The following is a 19,206-nucleotide window of genomic DNA, read 5'->3' as shown; positions in this document are numbered from 1 at the left end:
TCCACGTGGCCGGAAGGAGTCCAGTGGAGGCTGCGTCTCCTGCAGACATTTTGCACATTGTGGCTACTACGGGCACCGCTGGCTTCCCCTCAGCCCTCCCAACACGGCCCCTCGTCTTTCCCCCAGGTCCCCACCTCTCAGGGTCACTGTCCTGCCCTGTGCTGGGCCCTCCCTGCCTCCCTTGGCCCTCTGTCCTCACCCCAACCCCGTCTGTAGCTGTGGCCTGGTCAGTCTCCTGTTCTTTAGAACCGTCCTGGTTCTTCCAGGCACTGGGGCATGCTTCTCGTTTTCATTGGTACACAATAAAAATGCCAGGGGCCCCCTGACCCCGGGGTGGCATGGTCATCCTTGTCCCTGTGAGTCCACATGGCTGAGGCCACGGATCGTGTCTGAATCCTACACATTTTTCTGAATGTTTTCCTGAACACACTGTTGCCTTGGGGCTGTTAAGTCAACTCAGGGTTACTTGGTCACAAGCACTGTGACATGGTGACCCTGGATCTGATTCTGGGACACCTGCTAAGTGACTAGTGGGGTGGCACTTGCACATCCACAGGGATGATCCTGGCTTGGGCAGGGTGGCATGTGGCAGCATGGGTAGCCCCAGATTTTGTCACGCTGCTTAGAATGGGGAGCAATTTAAACCTTATCAGTGGTCTATTTCTAGAACTTTCCATTTGATATTTTCAGAATGAGGTTGACTGCTGGTAACAACTTGTGGAAAGCAAAACCGTGCCTGGGGACACTATATAAATTACAGTGAAAAAGAGGGAAGAGCCTGGAGTTCTAGGGGGTCCTGACTGGCGGCTGCCAGGTGGCACGTCAGAGGGGAGGGGAGACGGGTCGGCCTTTACAGAGCTGAAAATTGGAACTAGAGGGACATTGCACAGCACTGTGCTGTACTAGATGCCACCAAATCAGTGCCTTAAAACGTGCAGATGGCTGTCGATGGCAGCGCTGTGCATTTCAGGAAGGCCAGACGGAGGGATTTAATGTTCTCACTGTGCAGAACTGTGGAGGGGACAGTCACGTTACCCTGCATCACACAGCGTGTGCAGGTGCTGAGGCGTCACGTGGTGCCCCGTAAACACGTACAGGTTCTGTTTTTATGTCCACGAAAATAAAAATAAATCTAATAAAAGTTAATTTGACACCACGTGAACGTCACCTTGTTCCAGTCGGCTGTTTGCCACTGTGACCAAAACACACGACAAGAACGGTTAATTTGGGGCTCACACAGACGGCCGACTCATTGCTTGAGGTCCAAGGTGAGGCAGAACGTCATGGTAGGAGGGTGTGGAGGAGAAAGCGGCCCAGGTCGTGGCACCAGCAGACCCAGAGAGCTCCATTCACCAGGGACGAAGTATAGACCGCAGGCGCCCCAGTGACCCAGCACGGCCTACCTGCCGAGCCACCACCCAGTTAATCGGGATCCGCGGGTCATCTGTCAGTCCCCAGCCCTGTCAGCCCTCCAGGGATGCGACCCATGTGCCTATGGAGTCCCAGCGCCCACCAGGATGAACCTCAGCCCCGAGGCGGCCCCTGGCCTTGGACGGCGACTCCCCGCACGAGGACGAGCCAAGCTCAAGTCCTAGGTTTGCCACAGGCTCTGCCAGAGAAAGAGAGGTGGAGGCTAAAAGGGCCCCCCCCCCTTCTCACCACCCACACCCAAGCCTAGGCCAGGTGCTGCGGGAGAGGGGCCCTACCCAGAGCCACCCAGGCGGGTGACTCGGCCCCTCTGACCACCCGACCAGTCCACAGCGGCCATCCCCCTGGGGGCCGGGCCTGGCACGCAGCCCTTCCCTGGGGCTGTGGAGAGCTGGTTTCTGGACACCTCGGCTGTGGCTGCTCACGTGGCCTCACGGGTCACTTATGTCCCGAGTGCCCCGCTTTCTCACCTATGCGGTCAGCAAGGTGCACCATGAGAAAGTAGAAACTTAAAACGCCACCTTCCGTTCGTGGATGGGGACAGTCACACTCAGGAGTTTGGCCCACACTCCAGGTTCTTGTGGATAAAGGCTTCTGCAGCCTGTGGACTGGAGAGCATGTCTGGGACTCGGACTCAGGGCCCCGGGGAGCCTTGCTTGGCGGGGGGTCCAGGTGACGATGTGCACCTGGGAGCTTGAGAATGAGGAGCAAGGGTGGCTTCCCGGAGAGGCCGTAAGACGACCAGCCTGCAGAGCCACCGCCTTTGGAAGCAGCCCCACTTCACTTCACGTCCCGTCCTGGCGCTTCCCCGGCAAGTTAGCAGGAGCTGGGAGTCTCCCACCACGGTGCCACAGCTCCCCCAGCTGCGGGATCACAAGGGACTCAAGTGAACCGCCAGGCTTGCTGGACCACCACGTGCTGCCTGTCAGGCCCGCAGCGCGGCTTTGACTTCCCATGGCTTCGGCCAGGGAAGGGCGGCCCCGGCCACACCCCCATCGCACGTCCACTGGGGAACAGTTTTAGGATAAGGCACCACTTTACAGGAAGCCTGAAGGACCAGGAGCCAGCCAGACACAGGCCTGGAGGCAGAGGGGCCCAGGTAGAGGGAGTGACAGCAGGGACACGGTGCGGGACTCAGTGCAGTGCTGCTCGGCCTGGGGAAGCTGGGAGGGGCCGGGGTGTGGCTTGGAGGTAGAGCTCTTGCCAGCATGTGAGGGAGGCCCCGGGTTTGATCTCCAGCCCCAAACCAAACCCAGACAGACATCCTGGGAAAGCCATCACTAGCAGCAGTACAGCGACCTTGAGGACAGGAGAGACGGACATGGACCAGGCACCCCGCGTGTGGGCTCCAGGGTGCTGGTCTTACGGAGGCATGAGCCGCCTGGCAGCTACCAGAGGCTGGGCGGGAGGAGAGGTGCCATCCCTGGTCCAAGGTTCCGGCTGGGCGTAAGGCAGGAGCAGCCAGTTCCACGGGTTCCTGGCAGAGCCGCCAAGGTAGCTGCTAACGCCCTGTGTCTCACGGTAGGGAGTCCTTCCTACCAACCTTCGGCTTTAAGTCTGCTGGATCTCAGCTAACCCCCTAAGTCGCCGTCTGCAGCTCCCCATGCTGAGGAGGACCTCAGGTCCTTTCAAGGTCACAGGATGTTTTTGTCACAGCCTTTATGTACTTACTGGCCATTTATCAAGGGTGGAACTTAGTTCTGTCTCCTTTGGGTTTATTTTTATGTGGAGCTGGGGGTGGAACATGCTAAGCACTCACTTTACCACTCAGCCCCATTCCCAGCCTCAAAATGTCTTTTTTGTGGCCCTGGGTTTGATTCCCAGCATTGTGCAGGAAAAAAAAATAGTGAACTATGGTGGGGGGGGGTTGGAAGGAAACTCCTGGGGGGGTTTCTCAGGAGACAGCAGAGCCGAGCGACTGGCAGGCCACAGCAGCCCGCGCGCCCAACACTGCCTCCCCTCTGTCCAGGTCCTCCCCAGACAAAGCCTCTCCTCCCTGCTGGGCGAGAGCCTCCGACACGCTCACTGCCATGAATGCCTTCACCTTTATTCCTGTCCACACACCGTGACAGCAACGCTTCTCACGCATGGGCCCAGTGAGCTGGGCGTGCCCTGTGCACACCAGAGCAGGGCGAGGGCCTCGGGGATGCCCAGCCCGGCAGATGCCCGTCCCCCGGGAAGCACCCGACACCCCGCGACCCCAGAGGGTGAGCGAGGTCAGAAAAGGAAGTCATCAGCAGAAGGTCTGCTCTTCCCGGGATCTTGCCGGCTGCTGTCGATGGTCAGCTGCGGGTTGCTCTTCCTGACCTCCTGCAGCAGATTCTGGAGGTGCACGTCGGATTCGTTTATTTTCAACCTAGGGCGCAGTGCGGGGACAAGCTTCCTCATGATTCCGCCGTGCCTGAAGGCCTCTGGGCTTCGCAGACCCTGGCCGCCCTCCAAGGGTCTGTGCTGCTAGGGGAGGTTGCCCGGGTAGCAGCCTAGGGCTGGGGCAGCACGCGCTACCCGGATGATGTGTGAGGTGGCGCCTGTGACCACCAGTGCCACCTGCTTGGCACCCCTGCTGGCAACTTGTCCTGCCTGGTGGACCCGGGAGCACCTGTCTGTACAGGTGGACACCTTGGACTGGCCAGGGACCACCTTTCATTGTGCCAGCCACTTGGCTACAAGGTGCCTGCTAACTGCCACCCCACCTGTTTGGTCTGCGATGGTCCGATTTCTAGGATTCACCTCGAGGTGCCCACATTCAACCATGTGTAGGTAGAGATGGGGATGGAGGGGACAGGGGGTCACTGAAGGCGCCAGCTGCCAGGTTGCTTGTCGGCAGTGATCCTGCCTTGTTAGCATGTGACGGATTCGACTGGGCTCACGACACACCTTGGGCCCTCAGCTAGCCAGGTCGGGCGTCTCATCCGCAACCTGAACCACCTTGGCGATCACAGGTCCAGCTAGCGCCCAGGTGGCTTAGGCCTGACCCTCCAAGGTCAAGCGTGATTGTGGGTGCTTGTCCCAGTCTGCCTAGGGGAACCAAGCCAGCCCCCACAGCCAGACCCGGGGCTCCCTAACCTGTGGGGGATAAGCAGGCCCCGAGACCTGAGTGGCGGTCGGGCATGCTGGTGTTGAGCACGAGACGCTGTCTGTGGTCAGCCCAGGGGCTCACTTAAGGACGGGGGTGGCTGAATCAGAGGCCCAGAATCCAAAGCCTCAAGGGGCAGGGCCTGGCATTCACGCGGCTCTAGGACCTGGATCCAGGGAGATGCCCTCGCCCAGCGTCACCCGCCCTGAAACTCCGGGACCCAGGGAGGCGCGTCCCACGGTCCAAGGCAGCAGCCCACACTGTCTTTCTGGGGTCCTCACCCTAGGACCCAAGCTTGCCAATGTCCGGGACCAAGGGGGTGACTCACGAGAGGGGCTTGTGGGGAGGCTCAGCTTAGGGCCACGTGTCCTCCCCCACAACCGACAGGGGTCTTTGGGGAGATTTGACACGTGACCCGTTTCCTCCACATAATGATGGCCGTTTCCAGCCTCATGGTCTGTATTGTACCAGTTTCCAGAACTCCAAGGAAGGGGTCCTGGCAATAAGTCAACCACGGAACCAGAGAGCTTGCTCCAGCGGCAAGCTGGTGACCGCCGACGGCAACCCGGAGGCGGCCTTGCTCTGGACAGCTTCCATCTGGAGCCAACCCGATGACCCCGACATGGAGATGGCCGATTCCCTCAGGAGGCGATGGCCGGCCCCCCAGCCCTCCCTCACGTAAACCGGGCTTCTTAGCTTCCCACGAGTGCTGGGCTCTGTTTCTGACTGGCGTCACTGACCCACACAGTGGGCGGAGGACAGGAGGGCTCTCTTGTGCCCAGTCAGCCGGGCAGGTAGCTGAACATAGGCAACGGCACCTCCGAGGGGATCCGAAGACTTCTGCCTCCCCCCAAGACCCAGCTGGGGCAGGGAGGGGCCGGTACCTGAGCGTCCGCAGTGGGCACTGCTGAAGTCTCAGGGCCTCACACAGCAGCTTGATCCCTTCGAAGCCCAGGGTGTTCTGGCCCAGGTCCAGGGTGACCAGGCTGCGGTTGCTGCTGAGGGCGGATGAGAGGTCCTTGCAGCTGAAGGGAGTGAGGGAGCAGCCCCACAGCCTGCGGGGACACCGGAGCAAACATGAGACCTGGATGGGTGCTCATCTGGGCCCTGGCCTGGGGGATCCATCCCTGAGCATCAAGAATCAGAGCCCGGCAGCTAATGAGACAATACTGCACCATGTGGCTCACAGTGGGTGTGAGGATGGTAGCAACCAAGTTGCTGGGGCGCTGGCTCAGGTTGAAGGTGACCTGAGTGGGTAGAGACCTGGAGGAACAGCTCCCAGGCAGGGAAGCAGCTTGTGCAAGGGCCCTGAGGTTGCATGATTATCTCAGAAGACCAAAGGTCAAGGCAGCCAGCACGAGAGGGGCTGGGAGGGTGTGGGATCCAAGGCACTAGGTCCAGGGCAGCTCAGAGCCCCAGACCGCCATCGACCTCAGATCTTGCTTGGGTTGGATGGGAGCCCCTGAGGGCCCGGGAGCCACAGAGGGGGACTGGAGAGACATCTTAGAAGTCGTTCTCACCGCTTGGTTGGAAAGAGAACAAAGACACCAGGCCCATCTGAGGGCCACCCAGGCGTCACCATTTGGGAAGGTATGCGACCAGATTCCAGATACAGGGAAGAGGGCAGCAGGGTTTTAGAGAGGATTGGACTTGGAAGAGGGGGAAAGTGACTTGAGGCTTCTGTTCCGAGGGAATGAATCATCTGTCCAGAGACCCTTGGGTCTTAAGTGACCAGAAGTTCCCATTTAGACCCTCTCATCCCCTCGGCGGCCCCTGCTTCCTGCCAGTAGGAGCTTGGCTGTTTCAGATGCCACGGTCACCACAGCAGCGCTGACCACGGCTCAGGCAGGAGACCGGGCAAGCGTCCTGGAGCAGAGGAACAGCTGTGTCACTCAGCACAGGAGGTGGCGCCCCGATGCTGAGCAGCACAGGACCCTGCTCACAGGCAGCCGGCACCCTCCGGGAGCCCCTCACCTCTGCTGGCGGGACCCTAGGGCCGACCTGGGAGCCTGGCTACCTTTGACAACTGGAGTCCACGCCCTTCACCGTCCTGGCGATTCCTACCACGCTCCACTGACTTACGGGTCCCCAGGAGCCGCCTGCCCCCCCCCCCCCCCCCCCGCCGCCACCTCGCAGTAAAGTGGAACTCACCACAGACACTGCAGGCCACAGGGCGGTGCCTTCAGAGCCCCGCACAGAGCCCGCAGGCCCACCACCCCGATGTGGTTCAGCCCCAGGTCCAGGTGCGTCAGGCTGGACTCCTGGCTAAGGACTGTGGAGAGGTGGACGCAGCCCTCGCTGGTTATGCTGCAGCGCCACAGCCTGGAGGGAGGGGGGAGAGAGGGGGAGAGAGCGGGAGGGGGAGGGGAGAGAGCGGGAGGGGGAGGGGAGAGAGAGCGGGAGGGGGAGGGGAGAGAGCGGGGAGGGGGGAGGGGAGAGAGCGGGAGGGGGAGGGGAGAGAGCGGGAGGGGGAGGGGAGAGAGCGGGAGGGGGGAGGGGACAGACCCATCAGTCCTCTGGGGTGGGGGACTCGGAGCCAGCAGGGACCAGGAGACGCGGGAGGGAAGCCGCGGGGTCACCTGGATGGCAGCAACCTCCGCCACCTCCAGACCTGCCTGCAGACAGGGCTGGCGGGCGTGAGGCCACCTCTACCTTGGAACTTGAGGGTCTGGGGCTCAGTGGGTGTGGGATCCTCTCATTGGCCTCTGCACCTGCAGACTAAGGACTTCTTAAAGTGAATCAGGTGGGTGGTTTTCAGATGCTGCCTGAAGCATTTCCTAGATTGAAACTCCAGGAAAAGCTGACTGTGCATGGGGGTGGGGGGTGAGGGGTGGGTGGTGGGTGCTGGGTGCTGAACAGGGCCTCACACGTGCTAAGTGAGTGCTCTGCGCTGAGTCGCGTCCCCAGCTCAAAGCCAGTTATCTCGATGGATTGGAGCGACTTCCCAGCCAGCAGGATCAGCAGAGCCGGCTGCACTCAACAGACTCAGGGGGACCAGCTAACGCACCCCATTCCTATGTTTGGTCCTGGGGATTGAGCCGGGGCACTTTTCCACCGAGCTACCTCTCCAGTCATTTTGATAGTTTCTTATTTTGAGACAGGGTCTTGCAAGTTGGAACTTACCAAGTTCCCCGCTGACCGAGCCTGTGATGTCCTGTCTTGACCTCCAGAGTTGCTGGGATCACAGGCATGGGCCACTGCGCCCGGCAGCCCCATTCCTCTCCCAAAACCTAACCTTTGGCTTTGAATAACTGGTCTGTGCCCAACTGTGTGTAGCGCATGTTGCTCAGTTCTAAAAACCAGACCTGGGGATCAGCTGGTCTCCTAAATCCCCCTACAGTTAACACTTTTGTGGGCGGCGGGGGTGCTGGGACTAAACCCAGGGCCTCGCACATGCCAAGCGCACTCTGCCCCCGACCTGCGACCTGCGTCTCCAGCCAGCACCACTCTGTCACCTCCCTGGTCTTACCAGTTACAACTGCAAGTGTCCTACTTGGGTGTTGAGAGGGGTGGCCAGGTGCCCCCAGCCCCTCCCGATCCGCGCAGGGACAGCCGGCCTCAGCAGCCCAGGACTCACACCAGGGCCTGCAGCCGGCACTCAGGGTAGCGCAAGCCCTCGCACAGGGTCTTCACCCCGCCGTCCCCCAGGTCGTTCTTGGCCAGGCACAGGTGGGTCAGCCTCTGGCCGACGATCAGAGTGGCAGAGAGGTCGCTGCAACAGGCTTCCGTGAGGTGGCAGTTCTCCAGCCTGTGGGAACCATGGGAATGGCAGGCGGCAGGGCGCCCACGCCCAGCCTCCCCCGGCCTCCCAGCGGGGGTCCTGAAGTCCACTCAGTGCCCCGCCCTCTCGCCACCCTGCTGGTGATCACACAGGGGACAAGAGGGACAGCGTGAGACGCTGGACTGTCTGGACCAGATGGAAGCAGGCGTAGTGCCACTGGGCAGTTCCCCAGGGCCGCCCACACGTCCAGGGCCACTGTTCCTCCCCACACAGGAGGCCCAGGGAGGAGGGGGACTTACGACAGCCTCTGCACGGGGCACTTGGGGTGCCTCAGCCCCGCGCACAGCAACTTGGCGCCCCCGTCCTGGAGCTCGCTGTCCGAGAGGTCCAGGCACGTCAGGGAGTGGTTGGCTTGGAGGGCCAGGAAGAGGCCCGCCCACTGCTGGGTGGGGGCAGAACAGGGCCCCAGCCTGTGGGGAGAGGGCGCCCGTCATTCCCGAGAATCCAGCCCGGTGGGATCCAGGGCTGCCCCGTTCCTCCGGACCAGCAGCCCCAGCACCTTCTGGGAGCCAGCAGGACACGCAGACCTGCATGGTCCCGACCTGCCGGTGCAGAGTCCAGCATCCAAGAGACGTGGGCCACGTCCACGGAATAGGATCAGACGACCCGGGGTAGGCCCCGGGGTAGGACCCAGGAGTCTGCACGCGGCCGTTCCCAGGAGACCTGGTGGTTGCATGGCAGCCTAGGACTTCCTGACGTGCCGCGGGCAGACATGGTGTAGCACGGAGCCTTATTCTGTGCCCGCCTCTGGGCGGGAGGGCCTCGCAGCACACACGCGTCTGGCCCTGGGCCTGGCTCTTCCATGTAACAGGCATGGGAAGGCCTTCGGCTGCTCAGCCTCAGGTCTCCCTCCCGCATCTTCAAGTTGGGGATAAAATGGAGGCCTGGCAACGAGGGTCAGAGGTTGGTGCTCCAGCAGGAGGGCCCCGTGGGGTGCCTGCCCTGTGACTGAAGTGACTAGGGCTCACCACAGGACTCTTCCGAGCCCAGGTTACGACGGAGGAACCCGACTGTGCAGGAGGGTCGGGTGCTGTGCCGAGGCCCGACCTCCGGAAGGACAGGTATGTTGACTGCACAGGGCTTCCTGTTGGGCCTCCACTTTGGGTATCAACTTTTTCACAGAAATCAGCCAGTGACCCAGGTCTCTGGCCACACTCTTTCCTGGCTGCCCTTTTCAGGAGGGTCCTTCGCAGTGGCCAGTGGTGCTGGCCATCGAGCGTGTGCTGCAGGACCCTGGTTTCATCTGCCCCATGCCTGGAGATGTGCTGGGTGCCCCAGTTTGCTGCGAGACTTCAGAGAGGCCAGAACTCCCCACCCCAAGCAGAGGCCGAGTCACAGCCAGAGGCCAGCGCCCTCTGCAGACTGTTCCTGAGGCTACTCAAGGCAGGAGGAGGTGGCCGACGCCAGCACAGTCCTGCGGAGAACTTCTCGAGGGCAGATCTCCACCAGAGCACTGCCAGAGGGGGCAGCCTGGTGCCCCTGGGGTCCTTGCCTGGACAGGTGAGGCCCTTGGCCTCATGACGCAGGAGGGATGTGAACCCCTAATGGTCTGACAGGATGCTTTCCAGATTCTGGGTGCCCCTGGGGACTGGGGGCTGCCCTGTGTGGTGGTTCAGGTTACTCAGTGCTCAAGGCAGGTGGAGACTGAACTCCAGCCCATGTGCTACTCTGGCCCATGCACCCCAGGTGGTGCCACTTCCAATAAGCAACCTTTTCCCCCCAGTTTATGCAGATTTGTAGTCTTGGCTTGCAATAGCTCTGTGCCAGGAGGGGTTTCGGTGATGGAGAGAGATACCTGAGACATTGCAGCTTGCATTTTGGATGACTCAAAACCTCACACAACGAGGGAAGCACGTCGTTCTGCTCGCTGACTTGAAGGATAAGCTGTGTTAGGGTCTTGTGTCCTCTGAAAGCGAGGCAGAAGTTCTGATAAGCACCAGCTGGGGAAATATCTTTAAGGCTGAGGAATAGAAAACAAAGACAAGACCTTGAGCTTCTGTACCTCTTCTGCACAGGAACAGAGACAAAGGGTTACAGTATGTTGGCATTTTGGAGCCTTTCTTTCATGTATGACTAAATACAACAAACAATGAAAGAAACAAATATTCCCTAGTCCCAGCGACTTGGGAGGCTGAGGCAGGAGGATGGCAAGTTTGAGGCCAGGCGTGGCAACTTAGCGAGTCTGTCTCTGAAAAAGGCTGGGGTGTAATTCAGTGTAGGGCACTTGCCTAGCATGTGCAAGGCCCTGGGTTCAATCCCCAATACTGCCCCCCCCCACATACAAAAAAAAAATCCCATCTTTGGGGCATTGTTGACAAGAGTTGTATAATAAAGGTGTACAACCATGTTTTGATGTAGCAACGTCGTGCGAAATAACTGGCCCCATCAGGCTAAGTAACATGCCCGTCGTCTTGCACTAACCGTTTTCTTTGTGTTTGGGTGAGAACACTCATGATCTACCCTCTCAGCAAATGGAGGGCAGGACACAGTGTGAACTACATCACACCGTGGTCTGGAAGGCTTCCGGAACTTGGTCCTCTTGCGGAGCGGACTCTGGACCCCGTGGCCAGCATCCCCAGATGCTGAAGTTCGTTTCCCTAGCATCTCAGGCTTTGGCAGAAGGAGAGTCAGGCGCGACCGAGCCAACTCTGGAATTCCCTCGCATCTAGCATCGGGATCGCACGCTCCGCTTTCCCTCCATCAAGAAAAACCGAAGGGAGACACTTGCTGCTCGAGGGGGTCGAGGCTAAACCGGGAGCCGGAGTGGGCCACCTGGTGGGCACTCTCCGCCCTGCCCCATGCCAGCCTGCTGGGCATGGACCTGCAGGACTTCAGGTGCCTCAGCGGCGACGGGGCCCAGGGCCGCTCTGGGGGCGCTCGTCACTCTGAAGGGCAGTATTTGAGCCACGTGGGTACCGTTCGACCTGCCCACCTGGCCCCTTCCTTAACACTTGGCTCTCCTACCTCTGTGCTGGGGTCGTGTGCGGATGCACAGAGCCCACAAGACTCGCACTCGGCTCTCTGGCCTGCGTGTGCCATCTACCCCCATTGGTGGTTCCCAATCTGGCATTATTCAGTACCCTGGGACACTGGGTGACATCTGGGGACAGTCTGGGTTTCACTTGGGGCAAGAGGGTACTGCTGGCATCCAGCAGGTGGGGGTCAGGGACACTGCTCAGCATCCTGCAGTGCACCAGGCAGCCCCTCCCTCCCACAAAGAGGCCAGCCCGGGTCGCAGAGGCGAGAGGTGTGTGTGAGCCTGGCCCGGGGTCACGGCCCGGGGCCTGTGTGTCCTCTTCCTCCTGCCCGTTGGTGGAATATCCAGGCAACATTCCACACTGCACTGAAGTTGCTCCAAGTGACCCTCCCACCACCACCCTCAGCTGCTTGGTCTTGGCACCTGGTCGGAGCCTGGGACAGGAATTTGAATATTCCTCCAACATCAAACAGGTGAGAAGCTCGGGTGCGCTCCGTGGGAGTCTAACCCGGGATAAACGACTTACACCACTTTCTGGAGACAGCAGGTGGCAGAGGCCATCTGGTCACAGAGTGTCCTCACAGACAGGCTGCCAAGGAAGCTCTGGCTGATGTCCAGGAGGACTAAGCTCTTGCTGGAGCTGAACACGGAACAGAGGTCTGTCCAGAACGGAAGCGGGTTTTGAGCATGCCGGGACCTACAGGGAAGGGAAGAAAATTACCCACCGAACGTCACTGAAGATCGACAGCTGACCCTCAGTCGAGGTGTGCAGGGTCGCTCTGGACGCTCGCCTCCAACGTGGACGGCTGAGCAGTTCAAGCACCTGTCAGACAACCCGCCACCCAGAGGCGCCACTGGAGAGCCTGCGTGTCTTCGTCACCGTCACCGCGGGGCGGGGAAGCCTCGGTCCCCGTCAGTATGGGACATTCGACCCCGATAGCACATCCTCCCGAGGGCGATTTGGCCAAAGCTAATTCACACTGGAATCTGTTGATCTAAAACTACCTTAAAAAGCCTGAGAACACACATCCTGCTGGTAGTTGACTTCCAAGTGCTGGGTTTTCGAAGATGGTTCGTCTCCCACCTTGCTGCTGCGGGCAGCAGGGCAGCGAGGGACCCCGTCTGCTCGGGACCTTTGTAATCGACTTCAAGGGCAAAAGCCCCGGAGGCCATGGCCTTCAGAAAGCCCATGGAGCTTTAAGGAAAGATGGGCACTCGGGACTTAGGCAGTGGTCTGGGTACCGAGGTTCCTGGGGAACAGGAGCAGGCGTGTCCGAGGCCCAAGCACAACCCTGTGGCTCAGTGGAGCCTCAGGTCTGGTGACCCCAGCGAGCACCTGGTGTTCAGCTCCTCCCTGCCCAGTGCTGTGGACAGCCGTGGGCTCAGGGCACAAGCCACCTGGGCAGGTGCTGCTGCAGATGCAGACCAGGCTGGGAAGGCCAGGAGCAGCAACTGCCCACCCCACTCAGCGACAGAGCCCCAGCCCACTCGCTGGGCCCAGTGTCCACACCTGCTTCCCACCTCTGCATGGGGTGGAGCCAAGTGGACCCCAGACTGAGGCAGAGCACCTGGAGCCTGGCGCCACCTGGAGCCCAGGAGTCGGACGTTGGTTTCAACCCCGTCTCACCATTTCAGAGACGGATTTTAGGTAACAGCAGAAGTGAGGCGCTAGCATGAGGCCCCACACCAGCAGGCGGCGATGTCAGAGCGACCACAGGACCTTGGGAACCAAGGGATGTGAGCCTGGCGCTCTGTCAGGTACGGAGTTCTGAAGCTGGCGTCCTCTGAATTTGGAGGACCACACAGGGAACAGCATGGGGACACAGGCTGGGGAGTGAGCCAGCACAAGACCAGGACGGCGTGTCCTCCGTGTGGAGGCAGAACAGTGGCCCTGGAGTCTGGGGAAGGTCGGCAGCTGGATCCGAGGAGCGCGCCTGGCAGCTGCGTCAAGAAACGCCGCACTGGGTCCCACCGATCCGCAAACACGGGGGTCCCCGGCCACAGGGGGACGCGGCATCCGCCTGGCCGTCACGTGAACCCAGATAGAGGTGCCCGGTGCTGGCCGGGCCCCAGTGAGCAGGTGAGGAAGGCCTCGCAGGTCCTGCTGAGGTGGCACCTCAAATGCAGGACTGACTAACCCTCTGCGGCAAAGCCCTGCCGCCCTCCCGGTGGTGGGGCCAGCGTACGGTGGTCCCTCACCTCCTGCGGGCTGCCCGAGCAGGTGGCCCCGTTTGCCACAGTGGCTCTCCTGAAGAGAGGAGAGGCCTCCCAACACGCAGCTCTGAAGCCCCCACTGAACACGGCGTCAGGCCCACCGCAGCTCAGACAGGAGGAGTCCAGCAAGAGCAGCAGGACCAGACCCATCTTAGTTAACAGCCGAGAAGCGAGGCTGGGCACTCACCCTCCGTCCTGAGCATCGGGCTCCAGCGCAGCCTCCTCCTCTGGGAGCACCCCCTTGGCCACCTGCAGCGAGAGCCTCTGCAGGTCCCCACAGTGCCGGAGGCAGAAGGAGCAGTGCACGAGGTCCCGGCTGGTCATCAGGTGCAGGGACGCTTCCTGCAGGCTGGCCGTGGCGTCGCTCACCAGCTCCTCCTCCTGAGACTCGTAGAGGCAGTGGAAGACCTCCCGCAGGCCCACCGCCCACAGCACGGGCTGCTCCTGCTCCGACGTGCGCTTCAGCAGCTCCTGCTTGGCCTCCGAGGACGTCTGGCAGCCGAAAGTGGTCTCCAGCTCCCACGCCCTGGCCGCACTCAGCAGGCCCCACAGGAAGCGGCCGGCCTGGGCCAGCAGGGGGTTCCCTGCTCGGGCCTCCCTGGAGAACAGCTCCTGCACACCCCTGATGTCCCACCCGGAGCCCGGCCACTCATCCTCCCCCGGGCACCTCAGGACGTAGAACATGGCTGCCAGGAACTGCTGCACACTGACGTGGACGAAGGAGAAGCAGCCCGCACAGTCCCTGTCCCTCTGGAGGACACACCTATCCAGGAAGGGTTGGAGGTCGGCCTCCTCCACCCCGAGTCGCCCCAGGTCTTCTCTGTCAAACAGGGACAGCTGTGTCCACAGGCCCTGGGCAGCCAGGAGACACAGGGCCTCCAGCGGTTCTCGCAGGTGGCACTGGGGATGGCCACCAGGTGCCGGCGTGAACTGGCTGCAGAGGAACCTCAGGAACAGCGACGTGGTGGTCTGGCAAGCCAGGCTGGGGTCCTCCCCGCGCTGCATCTGGAGCCTCAGACACGTGCAGAGCAGCTGGCACACGGCGGGCGCCGAGCTCAGGCGCAACAGTACCGGGTTGCACCTCACGGCATCCAGGGCTTGCCGCGCCTGGTCCTGGTCCTCAAAGTGTCTCAGGAAGCAGGCCTCCCTGTCGCTCTCCGAGAAGCCCTCCACCTCCACCAGCCGCGGCTGCTCCACCAGGAGCAGGAGCTCCCGCAGGGCCCCGGGCCGCGTGGTGACCAGCAGGGTGGCCTTGGCCACCATCTTCCTCTTCAGCAAGCTGCTCAGCAGGATGGGCGCCGGCTTCTGCTGTTTCCAGTCGCTGCAGGTGTCGTGGGTCAGCGCCCCCGCCGGCACCCTCAGCTCGTCGAAGCCGTCCACCACGAACAGGGCGCTCTCCGCCTGGGCCAGGACCTCCAGGACGTCCTCCTGCAGCTCGGGGCAGTCCTTGGAGATCAGCTCTGCAAAGGTGCACGGGGCCATGTGGTTGAGCTCCCTGCAGCTGAGGTAGAAGGCGCAGTGCAGGGGGCCCAGCCTGAACTCCGTCCAGTCCAGCAAACACCGCTTGGCCAGCGTGGTCTTCCCAACGCCCGCAGCACCGTGCAGCACCACCGTGTGCGGCCTGGACTCGGGACCCATGTGGGGACTCAAGAATGGTATCAGCTTCTGGCTTCTCTGGGTGACATCGTAGAAATAGTCACTGTCATCTGGCCAAAATCTGCTTTTCCAGGGCGAAGTGGGTTTGTCCGTGGCGATTCTTCCTCCCTCCTCTTCCCCTGTAGGGATGTTCAGGAGAACGTTGGGCTTCCCATCACCTTCTTCTGAAGATTTTGTGAAGTGCCAGGAAAAGAAACCAGGAAGGCACGGTTTGCCTCGTACGCCTTCAAACCCCCAATTTCCCACGTCAGCCGGGGTTCACCCACCCGCCCCTTCTTCCTCCAGGTCTCTCAGCGTGGCGCAGCCCATCCCTTGGCCCCGGGCACCCTCTGCAAAACACAGAAGTAGCTGGACCTGTGGGGCTGGTGGTGTCTCCTGCACCCACAGGCAAAGCAGGCAAAGGCTCGGATACAGGGTCTGGGTTACTGCGGTAGAAGACACGAGACTGACCACGTTCAGGCTGGGGGACAGCTCAGTGGTGGACTCTGGCTCCTGAAACGTGGGGCCTTCTGACTCCCTTCCCGAGCTCAGTGCCGACTGTCCTTCCAAGCTGTCCTGCCTGCGTGGCGGGGAATAGCCATGGCATGCACGGGGGTTTCACCCATACCCACGGGGACATCCTGGTTGTGCCTACCTTCTGGGAACTGGGACTCGTGCTGCCAGTGCACTTGCACGAGTTCCCTTTCAATACCCGTCTCCAACCCTTTTACACACATACCTGGGAGAATTGTCGAGTTCTACTTTTGAAGAACCACCAACCTGAGAAAAGTCAGAAACCTAAAGCAGGCACCACGCACTGAACTGTGACCCAGGGGCTGATATTGAGGCCCTAAACCCAACACGGCTGAAGAGAAGCAATGGATGTGAAATGAGGCCAGGAGGACTTGTGTCCTGGTAAGAAAGACCCAGGACACAGAGAAGACAGCCTGCGGCAAGCCAAGGAGAGGCCTCGGGAGAGGCCAGCCGGCCAGCACCCGCATCTGGCATGTCCAGCCCCCAGGACAGCGAGAAAGCAGCTTTCGCTGAAGCCACCTGGTCTGCGGCATTTTGCTCTGGCAGCCGGAGCAGAGGAGACTAGTACCCTTCAGGAACCACCAGAAGCAGTGCCCGGCACTCCTGGGCTTGAGGCCGAGTTCCCTCTCTCAGGAGGCCTCCTGGTTTGATGAGGAACAGGCCTGTGACACACAGATGCCATTGACAGTGAACAAAGGTGGTAGAGAGCACAGGAACCTGGTCACGCTGCCCCAGCCCTTGGCGACATGGTCCAAGCTCATTGCTCCCCTTTGAGTCTTTGTTCTCCTGCGCGTATGTTTCCAGAATCTGGGGCCCTGTGAACTCTGAAAGTGAGGGCATTTGGGCTTTGTCACTCCTGAGAAGTATGCCAGGAAGACATCTCGAATCCAGCTTTGGGGTCCAAGTCCCCTCCTGTCACTATGCCATGATAACCAAGGCTAGGTAATCGATAAAGAACAGGATCTCCTCAGTTCTGGATTGAAAAAAAAAACCCAAGAGGGAGGTGCCGGGAGGACCCACTACCTGGCGAGGGCTGCTGTCCGCCTCCAAGATGGCGCTCTTGCTGCATCATCATGGTGGACGGGGAGGACAAGAGCCGCTCCCTCCAACCTCTTTATAAGCAGCCGATCCAGGCACGAGGGCCACAGCCTCCTGACTTAGGCCCACCTCAACAACCATGTTTGGGGGCACAGCCACACTGGCATTGGAGCCCACCGGGGAGCCCCCAGCCTGACGGTATGACATCAAGATCAGAGCAAGCGGACCGTTTCAGGGTTCCGTGGTGCCTCACTCCAGGGGGCCATGAGGGAATTCTCTGGCAACTCAACACTCATGCCTGGCGCCCAGGGAGAAAAAGGCCTCAGGGCTTCTCCCCCCACATTTCAGAGAGGTGGTCCGACCTTGGACTGGGGAAGATGCAGGAGGGCGGAGCACAGCGGGAAGAGGCATGTTAGGTGGCCGGGTTTTGACGGGAGAGTTGAACTTCCTGTGGGACTCACAGGATCAGAGGGAGCAGCCTGCAAGATGGCGCTGGCTGGAGAGCCCCTGGGAGGCCTGGATGGCTCAAGGGATGGGACGAGCAGAGCAAAGCAGATCACCGCCTACCGGAACTGCCGTCAGGAAGACGAGGCAAAGAACCTCTGTGCCTGAAGAATTGGGAATAGTTCTACAGAGATGGGAAGAGGCTGCAAGGAAGAGAACCAGGGGGCGGGAAGCTGGCCAAATTATGTTAGGTGCACGTGCCAACGTCTCAGCGTATCCCCGTTATGTGTAGTTACAATGCACCAGTTTTCATGGTTTAAATTTTTATGATTAAATATTGAAGTGATAATATTTGGAACATTCTGGATTAAATAGACTTTTAAAAATGTTCTATAGAAAAGAATGAAGACAACATGATCTTATCTCCACCTTATTTCCATTAACGTAAGATGAAAAGACCGACTGGTACTAAGTATCTGCTCGGTGGAAGCCCCAGGCCCTATGGAGTATGCAATGTGACAGACTTCTTGTTGGCTTGGAAAGCAGGTCTCCTGCTAAACAGAGCAATGAGAGATGGTGTTCCAAACGTTGGCAAGACGCACCGACCTGGAGCTGCGATTTCATCTCACCCACACACGAGCATCACATAAGAGCTTTTAGCACTCAAATTCCCTGATTCACCAGAATCCATTCTGGTGGGACCAGAACAGCAGTATTTAGGATTCTGTGGGAGCATGTGCAGACCAGCTGCCTGAGAACGGGACTGGAAAACCATGGCCCACAGTCCAAACATGGGCTGCCTCGTTTTTACAAATAGTTTTATTGGTACAAAGTGCACCCATTTATCACCACCAATAGCCACTTTAAAAAAAATACAAAAGCAGGGCGGGGCTGCAGCTCCGTGGTGGAGCACTTGCCTAGCATGCAGACGTCCCCAGGTTCCAACCCCAGCACCACGAAAGAATTGTGCAGCTGTTGGACCCCATAGATACGTATGATTGTGTGTAGATTAAGTTGTGCAGTTCTGACACAGACCACATGGTCTGTGAGGCCAGAAATAATTTGTTACTAGAAACTTTGCACAAGAAATTTCCCTCCTGCCCAGGAGAAGATGGGTGGACATTTTTCTTTCAAAGCAATAGTTTGGTTGAATTTCTTCTACGTGGGAACTTGAACGTCAACAGAAGGCTGATTTATTTGATAGCAAATTAGGAACTCATATTTTTCAAAGGCATTCAACACACAGCTTCAAACCGACTAGGGTTTGCTCAGTGGTAGGTGCTTGCCTAGCATGAGGCCCTGGGTCCGATTCCCAGCACTGAAACCAAAACAAAACCAAAAGCCCCTCCACAACTCGTGAAAGAGAAAGTGAGACTATTCACAGCTGGGGAGACATACCTTCTGCTGAATGCCCGGTAGGTTCCTGGTTTGGACCTGGAAACCAACAGGTTATTAGGGGGGCTGATGAACTCCACTCTAGAGTATCATTAACAGCTCCACAAAGTTTGCTTCCGAGTTTTGACAAGGTGAGCTGTCGACTTTAGGGGGTGCTGGGTGAAGGGTGCATGGGATCTCCCGGTACTGTCTTTGCAGCTTTTCTATCAATCTAAAGTTATTCCAGAACTAAAGCGTTTTAGATGCGAAACATATCAGAGGAGGTAAACTGAAACCGCGAATGCCTGTGCAATACGCCATGATCGTTAAATTAGCCAACAGCAAAGGACAGCGCAGGGCGGAAGGAGGCGAGAGAAACCGCATCCGGCGGGATCCCCCGTGAAGCGGCCCTGACACCGGGTAGACACTGCTGGAGCTCAGAGCAGGGGCTGCAGGTGGTGATGACCCTCCCGGTGTCCGAGGCCCCTGGAGACTCCTGCTCTGCTTACAGAAGCCCAGGGTGCTTACCTGGGATGGGGGGCGATTCCGTGCTGCTCATCTCCTCCAAGCCGGGCAGGTCAGTTCCTTAGCCGATCGTGCGGGAATCTGTGGATCAGAATCCCCGCCGGTTTCTTGCTGGTGGCCTCTTCCACTCACACCGCGAGCTCCTCTGTAGGTCGTCCTCTGGCTCAGGGAGGATCCTTA

General features: G+C 59.7%; 1 protein-coding gene across 1 annotated transcript; it reads right to left on the bottom strand.

Annotated features, from left to right (window-relative positions):
* Positions 1-3,644: 3,644 nt before the first annotated feature.
* On the bottom strand, positions 3,645-18,822 carry NLRP2 (NLR family pyrin domain containing 2; the record flags this gene model as incomplete). Its single annotated transcript, XM_079118736.1, has 17 exons — positions 3,645-3,784; positions 5,389-5,559; positions 6,656-6,826; positions 8,082-8,252; positions 8,525-8,698; positions 9,907-10,292; positions 11,366-11,468; positions 11,789-11,959; positions 12,347-12,457; positions 12,950-13,046; positions 13,401-13,510; positions 13,664-15,251; positions 15,399-15,507; positions 16,756-16,875; positions 17,251-17,311; positions 18,526-18,561; positions 18,818-18,822. The coding sequence occupies 17 exons, from the start codon at positions 18,820-18,822 to the stop codon at positions 3,646-3,648; spliced, it is 3,723 nt and encodes a 1,240-aa protein (XP_078974862.1). The 3' UTR covers position 3,645.
* Between the last annotated feature and the right edge of the window lie 384 nt (positions 18,823-19,206).

This window comes from Sciurus vulgaris, assembly GCF_902686455.1.
Source record: "Sciurus vulgaris genome assembly, chromosome: 17".
Taxonomy (NCBI): domain Eukaryota; kingdom Metazoa; phylum Chordata; class Mammalia; order Rodentia; family Sciuridae; genus Sciurus; species Sciurus vulgaris.
Note: the sequence above shows the minus strand (reverse complement) of the source record. Positions and strands in the feature narration are given on the sequence as shown.